General features: G+C 38.8%; 1 protein-coding gene across 5 annotated transcripts in view; it reads left to right on the plus strand.

Annotated features, from left to right (window-relative positions):
* The window catches only part of LOC100643645 (protein pangolin, isoforms A/H/I/S), a 282,005-nt gene extending 260,805 nt beyond the window's left edge, over positions 1–21,200 (plus strand). For 2 of the 5 annotated variants that reach the window (XM_020862693.2, XM_012308169.3), the window contains 5 exons: positions 2,171–2,253; positions 2,354–2,484; positions 4,218–4,383; positions 9,464–9,533; positions 16,114–21,200. In XM_020862693.2, the coding sequence (XP_020718352.1) occupies positions 2,171–2,253; positions 2,354–2,484; positions 4,218–4,383; positions 9,464–9,533; positions 16,114–16,570 (907 nt within the window). In that variant the 3' untranslated portion in view covers positions 16,571–21,200. Of the gene's footprint in view, positions 1–2,170; positions 2,254–2,353; positions 2,485–4,217; positions 4,384–6,439; positions 6,600–9,463; positions 9,534–12,264; positions 12,506–16,113 lie in introns of all 5 variants that reach the window. The other 3 variants (XM_048405145.1, XM_048405146.1, XM_048405144.1) reach the window with 3 other exon arrangements.
* The last annotated feature ends 905 nt before the right edge of the window (positions 21,201–22,105 follow it).

Consider the following 22,105-nt stretch of genomic DNA (forward strand, 5'->3'; position numbering starts at 1 on the left):
TTTCGCTGGATGCGGGATAACACAGGGTGGTGGAAAAGAGGCACGACGCGGAAACAGACGGTAGTACCAACCAACAGCATACCAAACATACAGAAAGACGAGACAGATTCTCTTCTTATTTTTCTTCTACCATATTTTTGTATCACTGCCGTGTGCTCGTTCCGTGTGGAATATAAAATCGTGCCAGTAAAAGGGAGAGACGATATAACCGCGCGCGTGTGTCCGGAAGGAGGAGGCAAGCCGAAGGAAGGAAAATATTGTGTCCAGGGAGTAAGGTCTTTTTGGACAGAGAGAAACGAAAAGAATCGTCGAGAAGAGGCTTTGTTCTCTTCTCTGCCTCTTCTTTTTCGGAGCTAGTGAGAACCGAGAGGACCAAAGAGCAAGAGAGCAAGGATATATACCGACGGCGGAGGGCCCGTGCACGAGATGCCGCCCCTGGAGACATTTTACCCTGCGATTCGACGCTCATGAATGTTTGAATGCCATCCGCACGACGATATGGAGCGATTCAGATGGACGATACGCGACGCGCAGACGACGATGAATAAGACGTGGCGTGAACAGTGCTTATTCGACTGCTTCCGGGTTGACGCGGTCACTACCGGTGTCGTCGTCTCGAACCGGGCGCCGTTCATGTCGGTGTAGACGTTTTGGGGGTAAATGTTGTGCGTGTATGTGTGCTGTTTACAACAAGGACTGTTCCGTCGAGATTATTCGCCGACGTGCGATACGATGATAGAACACGAAGACGCGAAGACTAGGAGCGTGGTGGAGTGTAAAGCAACGAGGGGCTGTGTGAATACCGATGTTCTCGAGTTTCTCGATCCTGTTAGGATACGCGAGGCAACGTGCTCCTACGACGATGCTTGCAACACTGACGATTCGGCCAGCGGAAGGATGATGAGACGTTGCTCGAACCGCAGTGTCGATCACTGCGTGATGAACGTTCACGTGTACGGGATACTTGGCACGCGATTAAATAGATTAGAATAGAATAACACGAAAAACGAAAGACTAGAACGTAAAACGGGAAAAAATAGAAAGAGCAGAATAAAACAGAGTAGAGGTTGTCACACGCGGTGTATCGCGGTTCGATGGATCAGTTTCGAGCGTGCCGGTGGGTATAAACGGGGACCCACGAGTGCGATGGAGCCCGAGTGTCTGGAGCCATTGAACCTGGTGATAAAGAAGGACGACAACACTGAGAGCGGGCCAGCGACCAACGTGACGATCGAGGAAGGTAGCAGCGAGGCATCGATCAACAGGATCGACGAGGAGAAATGTAACAATCCTGATCCAAGCAAAACGATCGAGGAAAACATGACGATACTCCAGGACGCGATGAAGGCTGGCGAGGCTGGCTTACCCACGGCCGATCACAAAATCCTTACGGCACTCTACATGAGCAGCCTGATGCAGATGTCGAACATGAGTCTGCCAAGGAGCGTGACACCGCCTCCATACGGTGCCCAGCACAACTTCATGCAGCTGCTGGCAATGGTCGAGGCCAGGCATCGTATGTGGCAACAGATGAACTGGCCACTGCCGCAGAACTTCCCCAGGAACCCGTTGACCTTGCCCGCCCAGCCGTATTTTGATGGGCCTACGACGAATCTCACGGAGCAACTGTGCAATTCCCAGAACTCCACGCCGACCTTTCCCCTATCCTGCACGAAACCCGACCAACAACCCCTGAACCGCGAGTCGAAGCAGCCTTACTTCAAACGGTAACGATGGGGATGTTTGATGAAATATAAATTGCTTGTAGATTGATATCCAAATTGGGCAGAGAGAAACGAGGAATTTAGTTTGTTTACTGGATGGAAAGGGATTTTGAACGATGATAATGATCTTGGAACGATGGAAATTTCTAACATTTCCTCGTTCAACCCCCCGTTAGCATAATAAGATAAATAAAAATTCAAGATGAACGGTTCAGAAAATAAAAGAAAAGAAATTGCATAAATTTGAATATGTTTACGAATTTGAAATTTTAATTTATGAATTTTAATAGATTTGTATATCTATAATACTATAAATGTAACGCAATGATGGCGTAAAAAATTAAAAATGCATGTATCTAATGTATCAACGATACAAGAAATCTTCATCGTCGAATCATGTCGATACAAATCGATAGTAACGTAATTTTCTGGTATTCTGTTGATAGGTCTACGGTAGAACAGAAGAATTCCACGTCGTTGCCGGCGGATAACGCGAAAGCACAGGACACAGGGCAACAGAACAATCAAGGTAAGGGCTCGTTTAACGGATCTGGGCTTCTGTGATCAGTTTACCGTTGATTTTCACACTGTAGAGGCCACCTCTCATACCCGTCGATGATGTTTGACAGATAAAAAGAAACCCCATATAAAAAAGCCTTTGAACGCGTTCATGCTGTACATGAAGGAGATGAGGGCGAAGGTCGTGGCGGAGTGTACCTTAAAAGAGAGCGCCGCGATCAACCAAATATTGGGAAGACGAGTGAGTAGTATGGAACTATACTTTCGTTGATAAGTGTTTGTATAGTATTGAAGAAACTGTTGCATCAGGGTTTGTACGATTTTCGAGTTCACTAAGAAATTTTTATGAAATTTATGTCTGTTTGATATTCCTTTTCTTTCAGTTCTAGTTAGAATTACGGTTGTTCCTGTATAGGATGGACCATGATTCGTGACACGAGAGTAAAATAAATTGAAATGGTAAAATAGCTTTTTGAAGCTTTGTCTTGTAGGAAACTGACAGTGGAGAGCGATAAGCGATAAATGATACAGTTACTAATGCTATTAAATATAGTAATAATAATGCGATAATTGTAATTGGAATACTATTAGCAGTAATTTGTTAATAGATCACTTTGCGATATTCTGCCTATTTAGCCTTTTAAATATTAAAACGTAATCAGTCGAAACTGATAATTGACTCTTTCGTATAAAGATTTCAAACGATCCATTATTTGTGGATTAATTTGTGGATTATATTGCTTGTGTAATAAATTTCGAGGGTGTAAAAATATTTAATCTGTCAGAGCAAATATTTGACACAAAAGAGTATCATTAATTACTCAAGTTACTCAAAGTATCATCCATGAGCACGTACTTCCAAGTGACAAAAAGCTATTCGATCATTTTGATTTATTTTACATTACAGAAACTCGATTATACCACGAATTACGTCACATTTTGTGTAAGTTCTATTTAAATTGCTGTTAACTATAATGAAATGTTTCCTTCTTTTTTTTTTCATTTCAAGACTACGAAAAAACGATCTACATGTAAGAAAACTTTCAGAATAGTTAGTTGCTGAAACGTTTTCCTGTATCGTTAGTAGCAATGGAAAACATTCAGAAATATGTATTCGAACGAGCCCTGATGTAAAGCAGAAGCGCATCAAAGTCAAGATTTTCTTCCATGTTTCTACCAAACGATTGTTATCCATGGATTATAGATTAAAAGGATTTAATAGAGAACAAATGTCACAAAGCAAAAATGAAAAAAGTCACGTTGAGTATTATCAAGAAAGGATTGAAGTTTACGTGTAAATTGGAGCAACGAAATCGGTAATATTGGTCTGGAAGTAAAATCTTGACTCGATGGAGCACGAGACGATCAGAATCCACAGAGCACCCGAAACCACAGAAGGTGTCTCGAAGGACGATCGAAAAGCACAAACAAAAAAAAGGAAAGAAAATAAAAAGTTGCATGCGTTTTGTTAACTCTTTCGTTGGATCCGCGAGATTGATAAAAAAAAAAGTATCAAAGCACTAACCGTATCTGCTAGTAATCTCAGTACGACTAGATAGCTAGATTAGAATATAGAATAGAGAAAAAGAGCATCGTAGGTGGGATCTAAGGAAGTGTCTCGTCGATGTAAAAAGGGGGTAGTTTCTTAGGGGATGGGTTCCAAATGAAATTGGGTCGGCACCATAACGAATAAAGAAAAAAGTAAATATGTACACTTCTCTCTTGGTGTGTGTATCCACTCTGTGAGGGTAAAAACGAGTCGCTAAAGAGTAATAATAACAAAAGAAAAATACAGTAATACGATAATAAATTTCCTTTAAAAAAAAACTTATCGTAAAAAATATACACGTGGAAAAAAAGGGACGTGAATAATGAAAAAAAAAAAAAAAAAAAATAAAAGGGACACACGGTGCACGGATAGATACTGTGAGACTGTGAATCTGTGAATCTGAATTTTGGGGGTATGACACGCAGTGGCACTCGCTAAGCCGGGAGGAGCAGGCGCGGTATTATGAGGCGGCCAGGCAGGAGCGCCATCTCCATCAGCAACGATACCCCGGCTGGAGTGCCAGGGATAACTACGGATACGGCAGCAAGAAGAAGAAGAGGAAGAAAGAACGGTCCGCAGATCCCACCGGAGGTACCACTTTCCAGTGCTAGAACAGCAGGCCCTTAATAATTCATTATAATAATAATAATAATAATCATAATATAATAATAATAATAATAATAATAATGATATAATAATAATAATAATTCATATAGATTATCTATTACTGGTTGATATTGAAACGATCAAAGTCTCTTGTGCAAAGTTTCATTCTGGTTATTATCTTCTTTTTTTTTTTAATATTTTTTTATTCTAACGAACATATATTCTACATTATTTTTCGAATTTTTTCCGGTCTATCGTTCTTGTTCTTTAAGTGTCCATTTTTTTTTGTATTTGTTTCGTTTATGTTCCTCTTGTTTGTTCTCTTTGTTATATACATATATATATTTTTTTTTACTTTTTTTTCAATTCTCCGATTTTTCGTTCATTCATTTTTATTTTTTATATTCCGTCTTAACATTTTTCACTCTTCGACTCGTGCGGACTTTTTTGTTTTTCTCATTGTGTTCAAATGGAATACCGAGCGGAGCCCTGTCGAACAAACACACGGCGCCACGTATACGCGTGCACGCACTCATATGGATCCGCGCGCCGGAATCCGCGTGCACGCGCCTACGTACACGTGTTATCCGTTCTTTTTTTTCGACTCGATTATTGCATATTATTGGGTTCACATTGGATTGTCTGTTGGGGGGCGGAATTTTTCTTGGCGGATTCATATGCGGCCGAATCAATTGTATGCGCGGCGGCGCAGCAAACAGGGAAAGAACGGAGTCTCGCGGCATGCGACCGATCATTAACGCAGATTCTTTTTTTTTGTGTATCTGGCCAAACTCCCTAAAGCGGTATCCGTTCACGGAGAGACAAAAGAAAAAAAGAATGTGAGAAAAAAATGGAAAAAATATAGATGGAAGAAATGTTACGTTGAACGAACGAACATAGATCGACTGTGATTAATTCGAACGAGAGCGATGACGTACGATGATGATGCGAGGAGCCTTAGGTATGGGATGTCTGGTAGAGCCCCGGGGAAGAATCCGTTTCCCGATCGATTTTCTCTTCACGATCATTTCGAACGGGACCGCAGTGTTTTCCTTCTTGGCCCATCGAGACGTGTTACGATAAGAGTGAATTTTTGGTCCAGCGAGAACTCTATGCTGATCCTCGACGTCCTTTCAACTATTTATCTCTCTACTATTCTTTCGAACGATTTGAAATTTTTTTTTTTCTACGATCGTGAACGGTAAGTGAACACGTTTTGTGATCGTAATATCCTTTCTATCGACTCCTCTGAAGGACGTTGAGTGGAGGATATGAATACACTGGAAAAAGGGAAAGAAGTGAGCTTGAAATACCTAGTTCTAAAGGAATGGTTTCGCTTTGAAAGCGGGAAGGAAATTACAATTTCTTTTTAAGATAAGAATTGTTTCGTGTGTTTATTGCTTTGAGTAGTTATGCTCGTGTAGTGTAACGTGTGATTATATATATAGTACTATACTATAATACTATAGATTATATATATAGTATTATATATATAGACACTTTTTCAGTGTATAGACCAGCTAAGAATCCTCAGTTTCGCTGGACCCGCGTGTACTCGCGAACAAATCCACCGTATTCGCCGTATCGGCGATTCTCTCTATCAGACACCCTGTATCGACAAAGTTCTTCACGCTAAAAGTAACGATACGATGAGTAGCGATACAAGCGAGGGGGAGGGGAGAATCTAGGCTGTTCTTCTAGCACTTTAAACGGAAAGTAGGGACCCCAGTGTTACTGAATCTATGCTCGAGCAAAATAATGGCGACGATGCGTCGAACGAGCATACGTAATATACTATATACAAAGCGCATACGAACGAGATAAACGAGATTTTTTATTATTTAACTAAAAGAAAAGATGCAAAAGACATATAAGCGAACAGTTTAAACAAAAAAGGAAAAAAAATACAAACGAAAGATGCAAATTAGGGTGGCGGTAGTAGCATTAGTGAATCTCTTTTTTTTTTCTTCTTGATTAAAAATAATTGTTTAGCCCACGGTTCATGCACAATTACAAATAGTGTTTGGTTCTCTCTCGGTAGTGGCACGCGCTAGGGCGAGAGGAACAGGCCAAGTATTATGAGTTGGCGCGACGGGAGAGACAGTTGCACATGCAGCTGTACCCTGACTGGTCTTCCCGCGCAAATACCAACCGAACTAAGAAGAGGAAGCGCAAACAAGACACAAACAGTGATCCTGGAGGTACCCACATGCCTCACTCCACACATTCTTACAAGCTCCCCCCGCCCCACGAACAGCAACAACAACTACAACTACTACTACTTACTACTATTACTACTATTACTTACTACTTACTACATACTACCAACACAGCTACAGAAATTTATTGAAATATATTCCCCCTCCCCTTTTTCAACAGCCCCCGACCCCCTCATTATTACATTATACTATTATATAATTATTATATACATTCTTATTGCTACACTACATTATGTTGCATGTTTTCCCCCCGTCTTGGGGTTTTGGGTCGATATATATATATATATTATATATAATGCATATTCTACATATATGTATATATATATATACGATTATATATTAATTATAATTATTACTATATTATATACATGCACACGCATATATACCTTCATATATACATATATATGTATATGTAACTTATATCTATTATTGTATATGGTCTTTCGTAATATATTTTTTAGTTCCTTTTTGTCTTAAATAACGAACGAAACATATAGAGAAAAAAAATTATATATACATACAAAAATAGATGGAAGAGAATTAAAAAAAAAGATGCAAAAAGAAAGAGAATAATAAGAGAAAATATATAATGTTCGAGAAAAATAGAAAAAAAAAGAATATATAGTAATGAATGATCAACACTCGCGCGAGCAGGCGTGCACGTACGCATGCGCACGTGCGTGCCAACATGGTGTTCGACAGATTTCCATTATATATATTGCTCTGTCAAGTATATAACGGGAACGAAAAAGTAAATGGGACACGAGCGCATTCAGTACACACGTACACGCACATGACACAGCATTTATTAATTATTAATTACGTATACAACTTTGGGGACGCTGGCCATCTTGCATTTTTACAGGGACCTATACTCCGCAATCAGACAATCCTAAGCGTTTTTAATTTTCACTCAGTCTCTCTGTGTTTACCTATCTTTTTTCTTTCTTCTTTTTCTTATTTTTCTTCCACTTCTTTCTCCTTCTTTTTCTTCCGCCTCTACCCTTTTTCTTGCGCTCTTGTCTTTTTCCTGTATATCTTCTTTTTCTTCTTCTTTTTCTTCCACAGTTCTCACTTTTCTTCTTCTTCTTCTTCTTCTTCCTTCTCCTCTCCGTTACTTTTTCATCTCTGATACGCTAGTTTCGATTCACACCTTTTTACCCCTTCTTCATTTTTTTCGCTCGCCATCACCTTTGATCGTTTCAACATTGCCTGTCGACCCCTGTTAATTTTTTCTCTAATTTTAATCTCTTTTTTCTTTTTTTTTTTTTTGTATTAAGATTGTATTTCGTTGACCCATTGCCCGCCTTTTTTTTCTTCGTTTTGATTCTTTCTATGGTCACCTCTAAGCAATCACTCAATTATTCTCGACCCTTACATGCGAGTTGTTTCGTTCACGACGTTTAAGCGCTCGAACGTTTTTTCTTTATCTTTTTTTTCATATATTTTCTAATTTTTTTCTTAAACTTCGTTTTTTACATTCATCTTTAATATTTATTGTCTAGAGCTTGCGTTTTAATACAGATCACGACATTAATTGAGTAGATATGATCTTTGATCGTGTTTTTTACGCCGTTTTTAACGTTTTTACGCTGCATGCTATTTTTACTCAGCTTGACAAAATATCTCTTTTATTTTTTTTCAATATTTTTTTTTTTTTTTTATCGATTCGCAGAGTCCTTCTTCGAAGACTACAATGTTCGAAGTTGAAGTAATTCAAGATTTCTCGTGTAGATCGAGAATTCACGCATATGAGTCACCGGAGATTTGTTTATTCTTAAGATCTTAGAAACATAGTAGATCTTTTATTGTAATAATTGATAGACTGAGAATCATAATGACGCAAGACGGAATCTGAAGAATTTGAATTACTCCAAAAGCATCGTCCGTTTAATTTTATAATTAACAAAGAATTAAAATATTTCATTAGGATTTCCAATATCTAGACACGTCTTCAGAATTTCAAAGAGTGCGTTCAACATTTTATAACGATAAATACAAAATACTGTGTTACGAAAAATAGTAACGAACCACTGTAACGAATCACTGTGATTCTCAGTCCATTCAAAATTCACCTCTCATTCTAGTAATTTATTAATCAGCCTATCAAGTGTCTGGTGACTTATGAATCGCAGTATCAACAATAATATCAAAAAATATTGACGTCTTCCGGGAAGGTCCTGCCTCACTAGTATATTGTCAAATTTCTAGACCATTTGAGCTTGAACTCGCAATTTCAAATCACCTTCCGATTTTAAGTAACCTCGACTTTCTCTCGATTCTGTAGAAAATCACGAAACTGTCAACGAGTAAAGCTCAATTGGTCGCGATCGTTCTGTTGCACGCATGACTAGTTGACAAACGTTGAATTCGTTCCGTATTCTCAACAAGTTTACATCGTTGCATCGGTAACGAGTCATTTTGCACTTTGCAAAAATAATATTACGTACAATATTCGTAGAATTACGAGAACGACCGTTGCTAATTTTCCAATTTTTTCCAATCAAGCAAATTCTTTGCTCTTGAAAATTGTCTTACAATTAATGCGCAAAACGATGGTAGACGATCGTTCTGTCAATTATCGTCATCCGTTCGATAAAACGAGGGAAATTCGATGATCCATCTCTCTCTCTCTCTCTTTATATATATATATTTATATGTATATATATATATATATGTGTGTGTATATATATATATATATATATATGTATATGTTATACGTGACATAGAAAAGAAAAGAAAACAAGAAAGAAAAGAAAAATAAGGAATAAACGCCACCCCAGCCCTTGTTCACAGCCGAAGATGCTGTACAGTCAGCTAATCGGTGCACGTTTCGCATTTTCTAGGTAACAACATGAAGAAGTGTCGCGCCAGGTACGGATTAGACCAGCAAAGCCAGTGGTGCAAGCCGTGCAGGTACGTGTGCATCGTGTAGAGGGTTTTGAACTCGTTGCTTCTTGAGAAGAGAATTTATATAACGTCATGTCGACAAGCTGCGCACGCTGTTCCGGTCGTGTGTACATACGTATTCGATCTTGAGAAGTGTTGAGAAGGAACTAGAAGTCTCACGTCTCGGTTTCATAGTAGTGTGAACACTAGAGGAAGTTACTTTTCTTTCTATGTGGTGAATGATGGTGAACGATACGAAATACTTGGCTACCGTGCACGAGTATCTTCCGTGGATGTTTTTAGAAATTTTCGATACATCTTCTTTCAAGTCGTTTTCGAAAATTATTAAAATATTCGTGACACCGTTGTATGACATTTTTACAACAGCGTAAAATGAAGCTTATTTAAGAACGAAGAGATGATTTTTGTATTAGATGTGTAAATGAATTTCAATACCTTTGAATTTATAATATATATTTTAAGGGAGTATATTAAATTGAAATATTTTTAATCCAAAAATGTTTGGTATATGAAGTTCTATGAAAATTCCAATTCCAATGACATATTAAATTTGCAATTAAATTTTGCCTGTATATTCTGTAGATTGAGATTTATTTTGAAAGGCATCAGATTAATTCGTATAAATTAATAATTGGAGAAATTAGATGAGACGTTGAGAAAATAGAAGATACTCGTGCAGGTAGCACGTAGTAGCCGGGAAAAGATGTAAAATACAAGTTGACAAATCGCGGGCCATCACGTTCGCCGTTCGAGACTTGCAACCCGGGCACGAAAACTAGTATCTCTCGATTATCACCACTTCTTACTGTTATCGTCTTCTACTCCGTTCCGTCATCCACATGTTATCGTGGAACTTGAAAAAAGAAAAGATGAAAATAATCTGAATAAAGAAAGTCCAAGTTTCGCCGCGAGTATAAAATTGCAAAAAAGAAAACGAAAGTGATGCGACTCTGATCACTCGAGGTACGAATCAGATGAAAAATGAGTATTCGAGTCCTCGCGATGAAAATCTAGCTTGTCCGTCATTTTCTCGGTGAGATAAAAGGAAAGAATGCAAAGAGAAAAAGAGAAGAACGAACTAAAAGCGACCGTCAGAAAATGTGTCTTCCAAAAAGAAAGAGAAATTTATAATGATGATAGAATATAGAGAAGAATCGAAGAAATTGAAAAGGCGTATAAAGATGAAAAAAAAAGAGAGAAAAAGAAAGAAATTTTTTCTCGCACGCTACTGGATCGATTCGAAAATCGACGTCGTCCACTTGTACTTTGCTTGTAAATATCTCTACTAGATACCACACTGTAGTTTATTGCGGCATCACGAGCCACCCGTTTTAGCGCCACTATAACTTCCGTTCTCACTGTACGTAATCGCACAGTGCGCCCAAACGCCCCAACTGCCGGCTGGGTTTGTGAATCTCATGGACCTCATTAAAGGGGCGATGACGAATCCCAACCACTGTTTTTTTACGATTGCAGTTGCAATTTTTCTTCGTGCTGATCAAATCGTGTTCAATCAAAAATGATATAAACGTCAAAAGGGAAAACATGACACGTCAGATATTTTTCTGGTTTTGTAAGAGTAACTTTTTGTGTAAATGTAATTTTTAGTTTGTAATTCTTACGTATATTTTAAACACATGGATAGTTATAACTAGACTGTAAATTCATATTTTTACGGGTATAATTAAAGAAACAGAAAGATTTTCTCTACCAGATATCGTAACGGATACTAGATAGTTTAGATATTTTATACGATTTTGTATACCATGTGCTTTCTACGCATTTTTCCACCTCCAAATTTCCTATAAATGCAAAAAACTCCAATCTGGCTATAACATCAATTATATCGTTGGTTTTATATAAAACTTGGTAAAAAAATATAGAATCGAGCAAATTAGACTTGTCATGTTTTTCCTGTATGATCTTCATATTATAACAGACGTATAGAAATGAAATAAAAATTGTAGTTTTGTCAAACAGCACTTGGCTCTCGGGCATTCCATTCGATCATGGTATTGTTCGTCTCCACTGTAGCTATCAAACCATAAAATACTTTTAACACACATACCTATATAGTACATCGTCGAGAGCATCTTCGACACAGTGGCGGCCTAGTGGAAGCTTCATAAGCATGGACCAACTTGGGAGACATATTTTCTGATCAGATAGACCAGAATCGCTAACACGTTCGCCTCGTTTCGCGTCAGACGAATATTCCATTCTTTACGGATGATTATTCCTCGAGGTGCCAAAGTAATCCAACTTTATACGAATTTATCAATAATTTATCGCTTTAAATTTACCAAATTCACCAAATAAACAAATAATAATATATATAAATTCAAATAAACAAATACCAAAGTAAATCAAAAAGTTAGAAAAATTCTGGTACCTCGAACAGGAAACAATCGTCCAATCATCCATTGTGTTATTCGCGGTCCAATAGTTTAATAATTAATCGTACAAGCGTGTAAAACGGAAAAGCGTGTAAATCGCGAGGAAAAACAGGGTTAAAAGAACGGAAAAAAAGAAAAAAAAGAGAAAAGAACAGAAAAAGAAAAAGAAAAAAGAGCGAGTAAGCCGCGAGTCCGCTCGCGCAGACAGGTTTCTCGCGTGTCGACGGACTCGGGCCGATGCGTGTGGGTGACGACGATACGGTGTGGGATTAAGGTGGGATTAAAGTGATAACGTCGATGCGACGAGCGCCCCTTTAATGGCTGGTGGTTGGTTTTGGCAGCCCAGTGGAGCATGGAGCGGGGATGGGCATCCACGCGAGCATAATCCATCACGGTGTGGGAAGTAGCGCGGGGGCAGGGGTCGGGGCTGGAGGCGGTGGAGGGACAGTAGGGGCAGCGTCTGCCCCTCCAAACACCAACACTGCCTCCAATGCCTCCTCGCCTCAGCAAGAACCCACTTATGTTAATCTCTAGTCAAGCCTATCGCCTCCCTTCTACTGCAACACTTCTTCTTAAACAGTGGTCAGTCCCGACTTAAACCTATGGGCGTAGCTGGCCCTCGCTATGCTCAGCCAACTCTCCTCGTTGCCCGAAAAAATTGTGTGAAATAATCCAAAAATGTGGAAACACAAAATTATAAAAAGAAAAAGAAAAAGAAATAAAAAAAAGTAGAAAAGAGAATAAAAACTATAGTATCGTAGTTTGCAGATATTTTCTACAGAGTGTACTGTCGTTATTCAATGTACTACTATTTTTTACGTATTTCTTTTTATTTTTTTATCTCCCAATTTGTACTCGGGTAATTCATCTTTTTTGTGTACTCTAGTAATTTGAACATATTATAATTTTTGGATTCATTGGGTAGAGAGAAAAGAAAGGGTGACAAGTGTTGAACACGAGCTGGCTGGCTGGCATAGTGAGCGGCGCAGCTAAGCTCTAATGCTCGCATTGTTTCTCATTGTTGTGGCTCTTTACAGCTTATTATTGTTACATTTGATTTACCCTCGTTTAGTTGGACTTTACTCAGTGTTGCCCTTAGCATGGCTGGTCTGTAATACATATAATACATCTATATGTATATATTATATATATACCGTCTGTGTTTATATATATAAATATATACGTTGTTACGTACGTCCACTACGTGTAACCAAGATATATATTATTATTATTCTCTGTTTACAACAAACATTCTGTTCGTTTAATTGTTATGTTGTTCGGTTCGGAACGTTTGGCTATAGAGAAGTATACAATATACATACATATAATATACATACATATATATATTACTTATATATATTATATATATTATATATATATATTACTTATATTTATTATAAATCTGATTTTAATGGCATGACAGTTCGTGTACGGTAATTATTACGTCAATTAATGTGTTGGTAACGGATGTGTTGAATCTTCTTCGTTTTTTAATTTATTTTTTTTTTTTTTTTGTTGTCATTTTCGTTTACTAGTACGTATACACATGGTTTCGTCTTATTCCAATTTTTATCTCCTGTTTTCTCGATTTTTTGTAATATTTGTTTCTTTACCTTTGACGTTTTTTGTTCTCTCTGTTTTATTTTAGTTTTCATCTGCTGTTTCTTTTATGTAATGTCGTAAGATATTATAATTGTTGCATTTTAAATAATCGTGTCACAGCCGCGTCGTTATCCGACACGAGGCGGCCGCCGTCTGTCCCCTTCAGTAGAATGGGACGCTCGGTGATCAGACCAAGTCTCGAGGAAGCTCGTACTATGATCTCGAATTTACGGCGCGATCTCTTTCGCTTCGTAGAAACTTGGATTGGAGTTCGAACGTGTTTTACTCTTGGTACGTGCTTCTACATCCAGCTGTTATCTCTGTGAATTAGAAAAACAACATTTTTATTCAATTCAATAATAAATTCGGTGTATTGACGCATTTAAGCCGGAAGAATGTTTGGAATTAAGAAGAATTTAAGCGGATTAGAAAAGCGAATAAAATAAGAAAATTGAGATCTGTGTCCATTTAACGTTAGAATTATCAAGGACATTTTAGAGTTTTTATTTCCGCTCCTATCCTTTTGCTGAAGTTAGAATTAATATACCGATGTATCGAACTTTATTAAAATTATATTTTTCTGCTTTGTTCATCTGAAAATTGATTACATAGCTGACATAATAAAAATATTAAATGTGACGATAAAAAACTAAATACTTTAAAAACTTTAACGCATATACATAGCATGAAAAGTCTTAAAGTTTCAGATCTTCTTTTTTAGAACACACTACATTCTTCCTATTGTTCCTCAAAATTAATTGGCCGCTCAAGACCACTTGCCACGTGCTTCAACTTTCTTTCAAATGGTCTTTGAAACAATACATAGGCTGAAGCCAGCACGAAGCGAAGATACAAGAAACATAGAGACAGAATAGCTAAAGTCGTATAAGCGGAAGGCTTATTCTTTAGTGAACGATCGAGATAACAAATTTTACTTGAAATTCCTTATCCAGAAAACTGAACTACTTATTTAATTAAGCAGCTGGATGATAGTACGGGTGAATAACGATCGAAATATAGAGAGGTTCGATCTCTAACGCTTTTTGAATTCAGTCGTGCCTGCGTACAGTTGACGTCCTGCCCCAACAACCGTGGTTATCGTTTACATAATGAACACACGAAAGAAAAAAAGAATTAACTGGCTAAGAGATGAATAATGAGAGCCAATGGCAGAGCGATAAATGTCTCGACTGCGATGCAGTTAGCACACGAGGTCGGTCGGGCTCACTTTTCGGGAACTTTGCAGTAGCAAAATAGATAAAGATACATAATATGTCCTTTTCGTTTCGTACTTATAAATCGCGATTAATGATTCAAATAATATAAAAATCAATGTGTGAAAAAAAAGAAAGAAAAGATTTCTCGCGATCGAAATAATACTTAGAACCGGTTATCGTCTCTCTTTTTTCTTTCTGTTCGTTTCCATTTTCATTTCCGTTGATTTTCTTCGATATGAAACGGAATAAAGAAAAAAGAAGGCCAAAAGAAAAAGATTTTACTATGATCGATCGAGAAAGAGAGGAAGAGAGCGTGCCATTTCGTTGATGAAAGTTCCAAGTTCCACGTAACATTGATCACATCGATTCACGCGGGCACTTTCGCGAATTCTTCTTCGGGCAAAGTGTGGAAAAAGTACAAGAGAAAGAGAGTAGATCATCCCGTGAGCTATCTTTTTTTCTTTTCTTTTGCAAGCTTGATTCCGTGATCGATTTCTAGACGACACCATAGAAAACAGCGTTACAACGCTGCTCGGGACACGTAGTTCTCGCCTGCGGATTAAAACTGCGTTCTCATCCCCCTTCCCGACAACCCCAACTTGCCCTACCCTTATGCCCATTTGGCAATTGAATTCTTTTTGTTGAGACTTTCGTTTTTCACGTATACATTTATTACACCACAGTTATTTGCTTGTTACGTGTCTGAACTTTTTGAGCATGGCATTTACAGCGAGTGATTCCGTGTCGAACAATCAATTACCAATGCTGGCAGCGCAGAGATCTCGGTCAACGTGTTGTTTAAAATAGTATTATTTATGGAATAACTAGCTAGTCAGTTGTCTACAAAGCAATGCTTTTAATTTCGAATACGCTTTTTGCCGAGCATATTCATTTTTCTGTAGCTTGAGAAATTCGTGACGCATTTTCATGACACATCATCGAAGACTCAGCAACGAACGCGTTAAAGATTGGAAGCTTTCCAAGGTATTAAGATCCGAATCACAAAATTTAAACTTCTATAAAAATCCAAGCGAAAGGAAGAGATAAAGAGATATCTCATCGAATACCAGTAATCGAGATGCCTGCGCGGTTAGTCCTGCTACGACCACGAGTGACGCATGTTCTTTTAGTTGGTATAATAATATTGGATGTAACCTTCCATGGTAAGCTTCGAACGTCGCTGCAACGACAAAGAAAGAAACCTATTCATCTACCCAGACAAATCGGAGAAATTTAAAGACCAATAACTAACCTAACACAAAACTCGAGCAACCTTCGAAGCTACCTTTATTTTACGTATAACCACACCACCACCCACCCCAGAAAAGCTTACAGAACACGTAAAACTAATCTCCGACTGCTTGTTCGCAGACGTAAGAAGAAATGTATCAGATACATGGGGGAGGGAGGAGACGGCGACGGCGAAGCGGACGGCGAAGGCGAGGACGATCATTCGGAGGACAACCTTGGCAGCGTGGGGGAGGCAGGCACTCCCGAAGATGACGAGTCTCTGAGCAGTCCCGGGGGTTTGTCTGCGTTGTCTAGTCTGGCTAGCCCGTCACTGGTGTTACCGTCGCCCTCGAGCCTGGCCAGCCCGTGTCCCTGCCCCTTGACGCCCCCGGTGCCGCCACCGCCTCTGTCCAACCATAGCAGCCAGCCGCACAATCAGCCGGCGCAACCGCCGCCGCCGCACCGTAACCCGGTCGGTACCAATCCCCACGATATCAACAATCCCCTTAGCGTGAACCAACTGACCGGACAGTGTATAAAGAGTGAAGTGGTGTCGGCGCCGTCGGGCACGTCCAACCCGGCGATCAGTGTTACGTAGCCCCGGCCGGAACCACGTGACAAGTCTGTTGCTGGCACCGTCATTGCGTGTGTCCTCGACAACAGGGTCCGTGTACGTGTTGAACAAACGAGGTGCTGGACGATGTGGACGATTATTACTGTCGCGATCTGGGCGAGCACGAGCACGGAGAAAGCGGCGGGGTGCTGCCTCTTATCGAGATCACCTCTGATGGTTTTCTTCGTTGGGATCCTCGGCAAACAAGAATCCAGGTTACGAAGGATGTTGGAGGTGTTTAGAGAAGATGCGCTTTGTACTTGGCCTGATCGGATAGGAGGTTGCAAGTTGAAGCGGAGGAGTGTCAGGTTGGAAGAGGATCATCTTCGATGATGGAGAAAGGATGGTTTGATCGACGACAGGGGGGAACCTGGAGCTTTTTCTGGAGAATAGCGTCCAGCCTCGAGATGTTCGTTCGCCCGGGGCTTCACCCAGTTCCATGGAAACTGGGCAATGTGAGACGTTTATATGTGTAACGATGATGGTGTGAACGAACTGACGGACAATGCGAACAAGCGATTGAGAATTTTGAGGAAAATACGATGCAGAAATACTCAGGACCAAGTGTCTGGCTGTAGTCACCCACTCGAGAGAGAGAGAGAGAGAGAGAGAGAGAGAGCAAGATTGCTAGCGTGTTTCCAAGAGTGAGAAGTAGAATGGATCAGAGGATTGGTATGTATGAACGAGTGCGAGAGAAAAAAGGAGTGAGATATGCGTGAAAGGAGAATACAGAGTGGCGATAAAAGTGCGCGTGACACAGCTTGTAGTCCTTGTTACGTTGTGATGCCAATGACTGAGAGGTCATGTTCCTGTGCCAGGTACTATATTCTATAAAATAATTATACCGCAGACGTATAACTAAAAGTTAAACGAGCGAGCAAGAAAGAACGAAAGGGAAGTTTGAAGATATGTATGTATCGCGTATGCAAGGTAGAATGAAAGTACGACGAAAGGATGACGAAAAGCAGTAAGAGAAGAGAACAAGAGGAATAAATGATGATGATGAGTCAAGAGAGCGGGACAGTTTTCTCATCATTGATTTTATTCAACCTCACGGTATCAAAATACCTATTCTTCTGTATGTAATTTGTTATTTTTTTAAAAGTCTATACACACACACACTGTGCGATTGATTAGCGTGTAAGATCTCTTTTCTTTTCTTATTTTTAACCGGGAAATCGTTCATCTTTTAAGTTCCCCCTTTTTTCTTTTTTTTTTTTTTTTTTATATATAAATCTATGAATACTTTACTCCATTCTTTTCCGGTCCAACCATCCCTTTTTATAGTTTCTTGTGGATTGGCAGGTGGAAAATTGAATTCGTCTACGTATGATTCTCTAGTTTCCTTTTCTCGGTCGATCTCCATTACATAATGATGATAATCAATTATTTAGAGAACTTTAAAAGGTCTCAGGAATCTTAACTCAACTTGACAATTAAACGAAGATTCTCCTTCGTGAACGATCTGTTTCATTTTTCGATAACAATATCAATCTTCTATATTTATGTTCCTGTTAGGATAATATTAAATTCAAGGAACTAAATTATACGGAAAGATAAAAGTATATAAAAAAATGAAAGATTAAGAGCGAACAAACCTGAGCACAAGCCAACGCGTGCTTTAGAGCTGTTAATCGACCAAGACAATAACTATGAGACTGTTCTGGCGTCGAACGCGTGAACCAGAGCTTCCATTAAAACGTGTCCGAGGGTAGCCTTGTGCTCGTCTCCGTTCCTCTTTGATCGTTCACGATCGAGCCAGAAGGGGACAAACATACACGCAGACGCGTTGCATTATTCGTCGTCCTGATCGAGCGAAGATCGTTTCTTCGCGCGTTCGCTTCTTCCCCTGTCCAATCCATTCCTCTTACTCTTCGCTTATATTCGTTTTTTCCTTTTATTTTATCTTTCTTTTCTTGATTTTTGTCTTATGATCTTCCGCGCCAGGAGTCGCGTCGCCTCCATAGAAAATTACGGAATTAATCAAACTTGATTCTTTGCGACGTACCTCATTGGAACGAAGAAAATTTTCTGTAAAAAGCGAATTATAATTTTATTTCTTTTCTTTATTTTCGTTTATTTCTTTTCTTGTCTCCCACTTTTTAATTTTTAAATGGGCAGAGATCGAAGATCTTTTTCCTATCTATTCTTGCATAGAAGAGGAAGCGTTCTATTAAAGAAAAATTTGTTTAGAAATTTTCTGAATACATGGACAGTGGAAATTACGAAAATTCATCGATATTATTTAATGATTGTGATTATGGTATGATTAAATGTTTGTTCATCCGGATGGTTGGAACGATGAGTTTCCGCTATGCTTTCTTTTGTCTCATTATTTTAATGACGTGTTGTTTTTATGTGTAATTAAGCGGCGATGTCCATTGTTGTTGTATAGCGGAACGATTAAAAGAGAAAGAAAAATATTTTAGCCGATCGAGCGACCGTTTTTCTTTTTTTCATGTTTTTAAAACATTTTTTCTGTATTATTCCTTTTTTTTTCCTTTCTTTTAATCGGGCTTTTGCGTTTCTCTTTGAATCCTTGTTACTGTGAAATAATGGCGCGAACCGATTCGTGAATTTTGTATACGTCTCTGCACACATCGCGACATGTTTGTATTTCTCGTTTTATATCGTCATTTTGTTTCTGTACTTTTTCGTATCGTAATCGAGATTCACCGACGATCATCGTTATTCGTGTGCAAGAGAAAGAGGCTGACCGTTGCACAATGTTACGTTTGCGTTTTCATAGGTCTTTTTTTTTTATTTTTATCTTTTCGATAAAGCTGGTTGTGATTTGGTTTTATTTACAATGATCATGAATTAAAGATCCCTTTTCTGTTCGTTCAACTTTACAATCAACATTTTAAATGTTATTTTAATTTGAACAACCTTGGTTCAGTTTCAATAAATTAATCAACGATTCTGCGAAATTGTTAATCTCCGGAAGCTTTCCCAAGATATTTCCATTGATTACTTTATCGTATACCATGTAGCCTGGAAATATCGAATCCTCGGTGTAATCTCTTTCATATTTCTTATAAAAAGAGTTTAGATAAAAATGTAAGAGGAAAATCAGATGTGACGAAATAAAAACGAAAAGGATGAAACGAAGAAATGAAGCATGCGTCGAATAAGAGAGAAATTGCACTCCCGGAAAACTATCGAACATTTGTTTCTTTTTCCCCTTTTTTTCTCTCGTGCGTTTTCATTAGCGGTGCAGCTCTTATGTACATAAGATATAGATACGTTTGTTTAAAGGTGCATTTGTTACGTCTAATGGGAATGTGCAATGGAGGACTGTAACGATGAAGAAGACGAAGAAGAAGAAGAAGAAGAGAAAGAAGACGAAGCAGAAAAGGAAGACGTAGACGAGGAAGAAAAAAAAAGAGACGCGTTATGTCGAAGTCTCGCGAGCGTATGTTTTAAAAGGAAAATAAGAAAAAGTGCGCGCGAGAGAGAGAGAATGAAAGTGTATGTGTGTGTACGTATGCGCAAAACGAAAAGCAACGTTAAAAGGAACATTTTTCCTTTCTTTCATTTCCTTTCTTCACTGTACCTCATTTTGTTTCTTCTTTTTTTTTTTTTTTATACATGTATATGTTCTTCTCTATTTCCACGTTTTTCTTCTCGATAAAAATCTTGACTGAAGCGACCACAATTAATGCCTGTATAGCGAGAACGTAAGATAAAAAGCTTGTAATACGCGTCGATCGAACATTTAAACTTGAAACGTGCCATAACGACATCATGCCAATATTATAACGATAATACAATACTTTTTTACGATTTACGATCCGTTTTCGAACCTCTAGAAGTCTCTGTCAGTCGTGTACGAAACGGTTGTTTCTGCGTTCACCACGGGTCTGCGCCTCTTGGTTCTTTTGCCGTGTTTTTACCTCGGCCACCGATTTCTTCTCTCCCTTCATTGCCTCGTTCCCACTCGATCGCGAACGCCTCTGCACGCGATCCTTACATTCTAGCGTCACGAATCATGAAGGCTCTTCGAGATCCAGCCACGATCCTCGGCTACCGTGCTCTGTAAATTGATAAATGCTGTCTAATAATCCTAGAGGCTGATCCAAGGTTTTGCATAGTTCGACGAACTATCGTGAGATTTTGAACACGAATCTCTGTTGATGATATTTAAATCTCATGATATTAAATCTCTATATAGCTGGTTCGTGTTGAAATCGAAGAGTGAAGATCGATTGCCGTTTCCCATTTTAAGCTGGAAATTAAAAAGTAATGGTTGTGATATATTTATCGCGTTTGTACATGACGACACGTAAATGAAATAAGTTTTGAAAAATATAGACGTACGTTCGCGCAATTTCTCTTCTCACTGAATAGTTTTCAAATTCTCAAATAAATTCTCAAATTTGGACAAAAGCTTACCATATTATGTACGAATAACCAAGACGGTCAAAAGCGTACTTTCCTATAAATATCACAAATTTCGATTGCAAAGAGTTGTACTATGTTCAAAACATAGAGACCTTGTATTAAATTTTCAGAAACAGAGATATTTTGTAATTTATATTCTTTGAGTATTAAGTTACAATATTTCAATCCTATGGAATGAAAGGAATGATCTTCCGAGTTTCAATTTTCTCAACAAAAAAAAAAGAATTTAATATTTATCTCGAACATACTTGGAGACTAAGAGAACAATGGAATCGACAGCTAGAAAACGGTTTGAATCGCGGATCGAGATACGATCGAGCGGACGAGGCTTCAAACGAACAAGTACGGGCAAGGACGACCAGCGGTTCACGGAACGATCGCGAGAAAGAAAGAAAGAGAGAAAGCTATCGAGCGAGCAAGAAAAGGACTACCGATTGTACTGACAGACGTTAGCCACAAAGAAAAAGACTCGTTAATCCGTGTGATGTATTATTCCGTGTGTATATCGCGTGTATGTATGCGTGCGTGTGTGCATGAGACGATGACTGGTGTGCGCGAAAAACCGAGTTACGGGGGCAGAGATCATCCATGAACGTGTAGACGCTCGTTTTCAACAGCAGATAGAAAAGCATTTACACGCATTTCCTCGTTCATCGACGAGAGAATTACTCTTGTAACCGCGACACATTGTCCATAATATCGTCCTGATTCGCATTCGTTCGAAGATTCGTTTATTCGTTCTTTTTATGGTGATACCATAAATAATCTATCGAAAAAGATCTACCATGAATACATTGTGCGCAATTTCAAGTCAGTTTTTACTCGTGGTAAACAGGCGAATCGATGGGAAAAACGCGTGGACAGTCAGGACGATTATTTTTACCGAATCAAAACCCGCGAGTCTGTCGTTCATTCGAATTCTGCCCGCGAAACTCGGCGTTAATTCACTTTGCGAGGAACGAGACGACGTCACGAGGGTCCGTCATGGCCCCCACGAGTGGTCAGGGACGAGGAAGCTATTCCTCATCGGTAACATTTTAAGAAAAAAAGAAGGAGCAGATGGGAGGAAAACGTGTTCATGAACCGAAAGAATGGTAGATAAGAGCTTCATAAATG

The sequence above is a fragment of the Bombus terrestris genome, chromosome 4 (assembly GCF_910591885.1).
Source record: "Bombus terrestris chromosome 4, iyBomTerr1.2, whole genome shotgun sequence".
NCBI classification, from domain to species: Eukaryota; Metazoa; Arthropoda; class Insecta; order Hymenoptera; family Apidae; genus Bombus; species Bombus terrestris.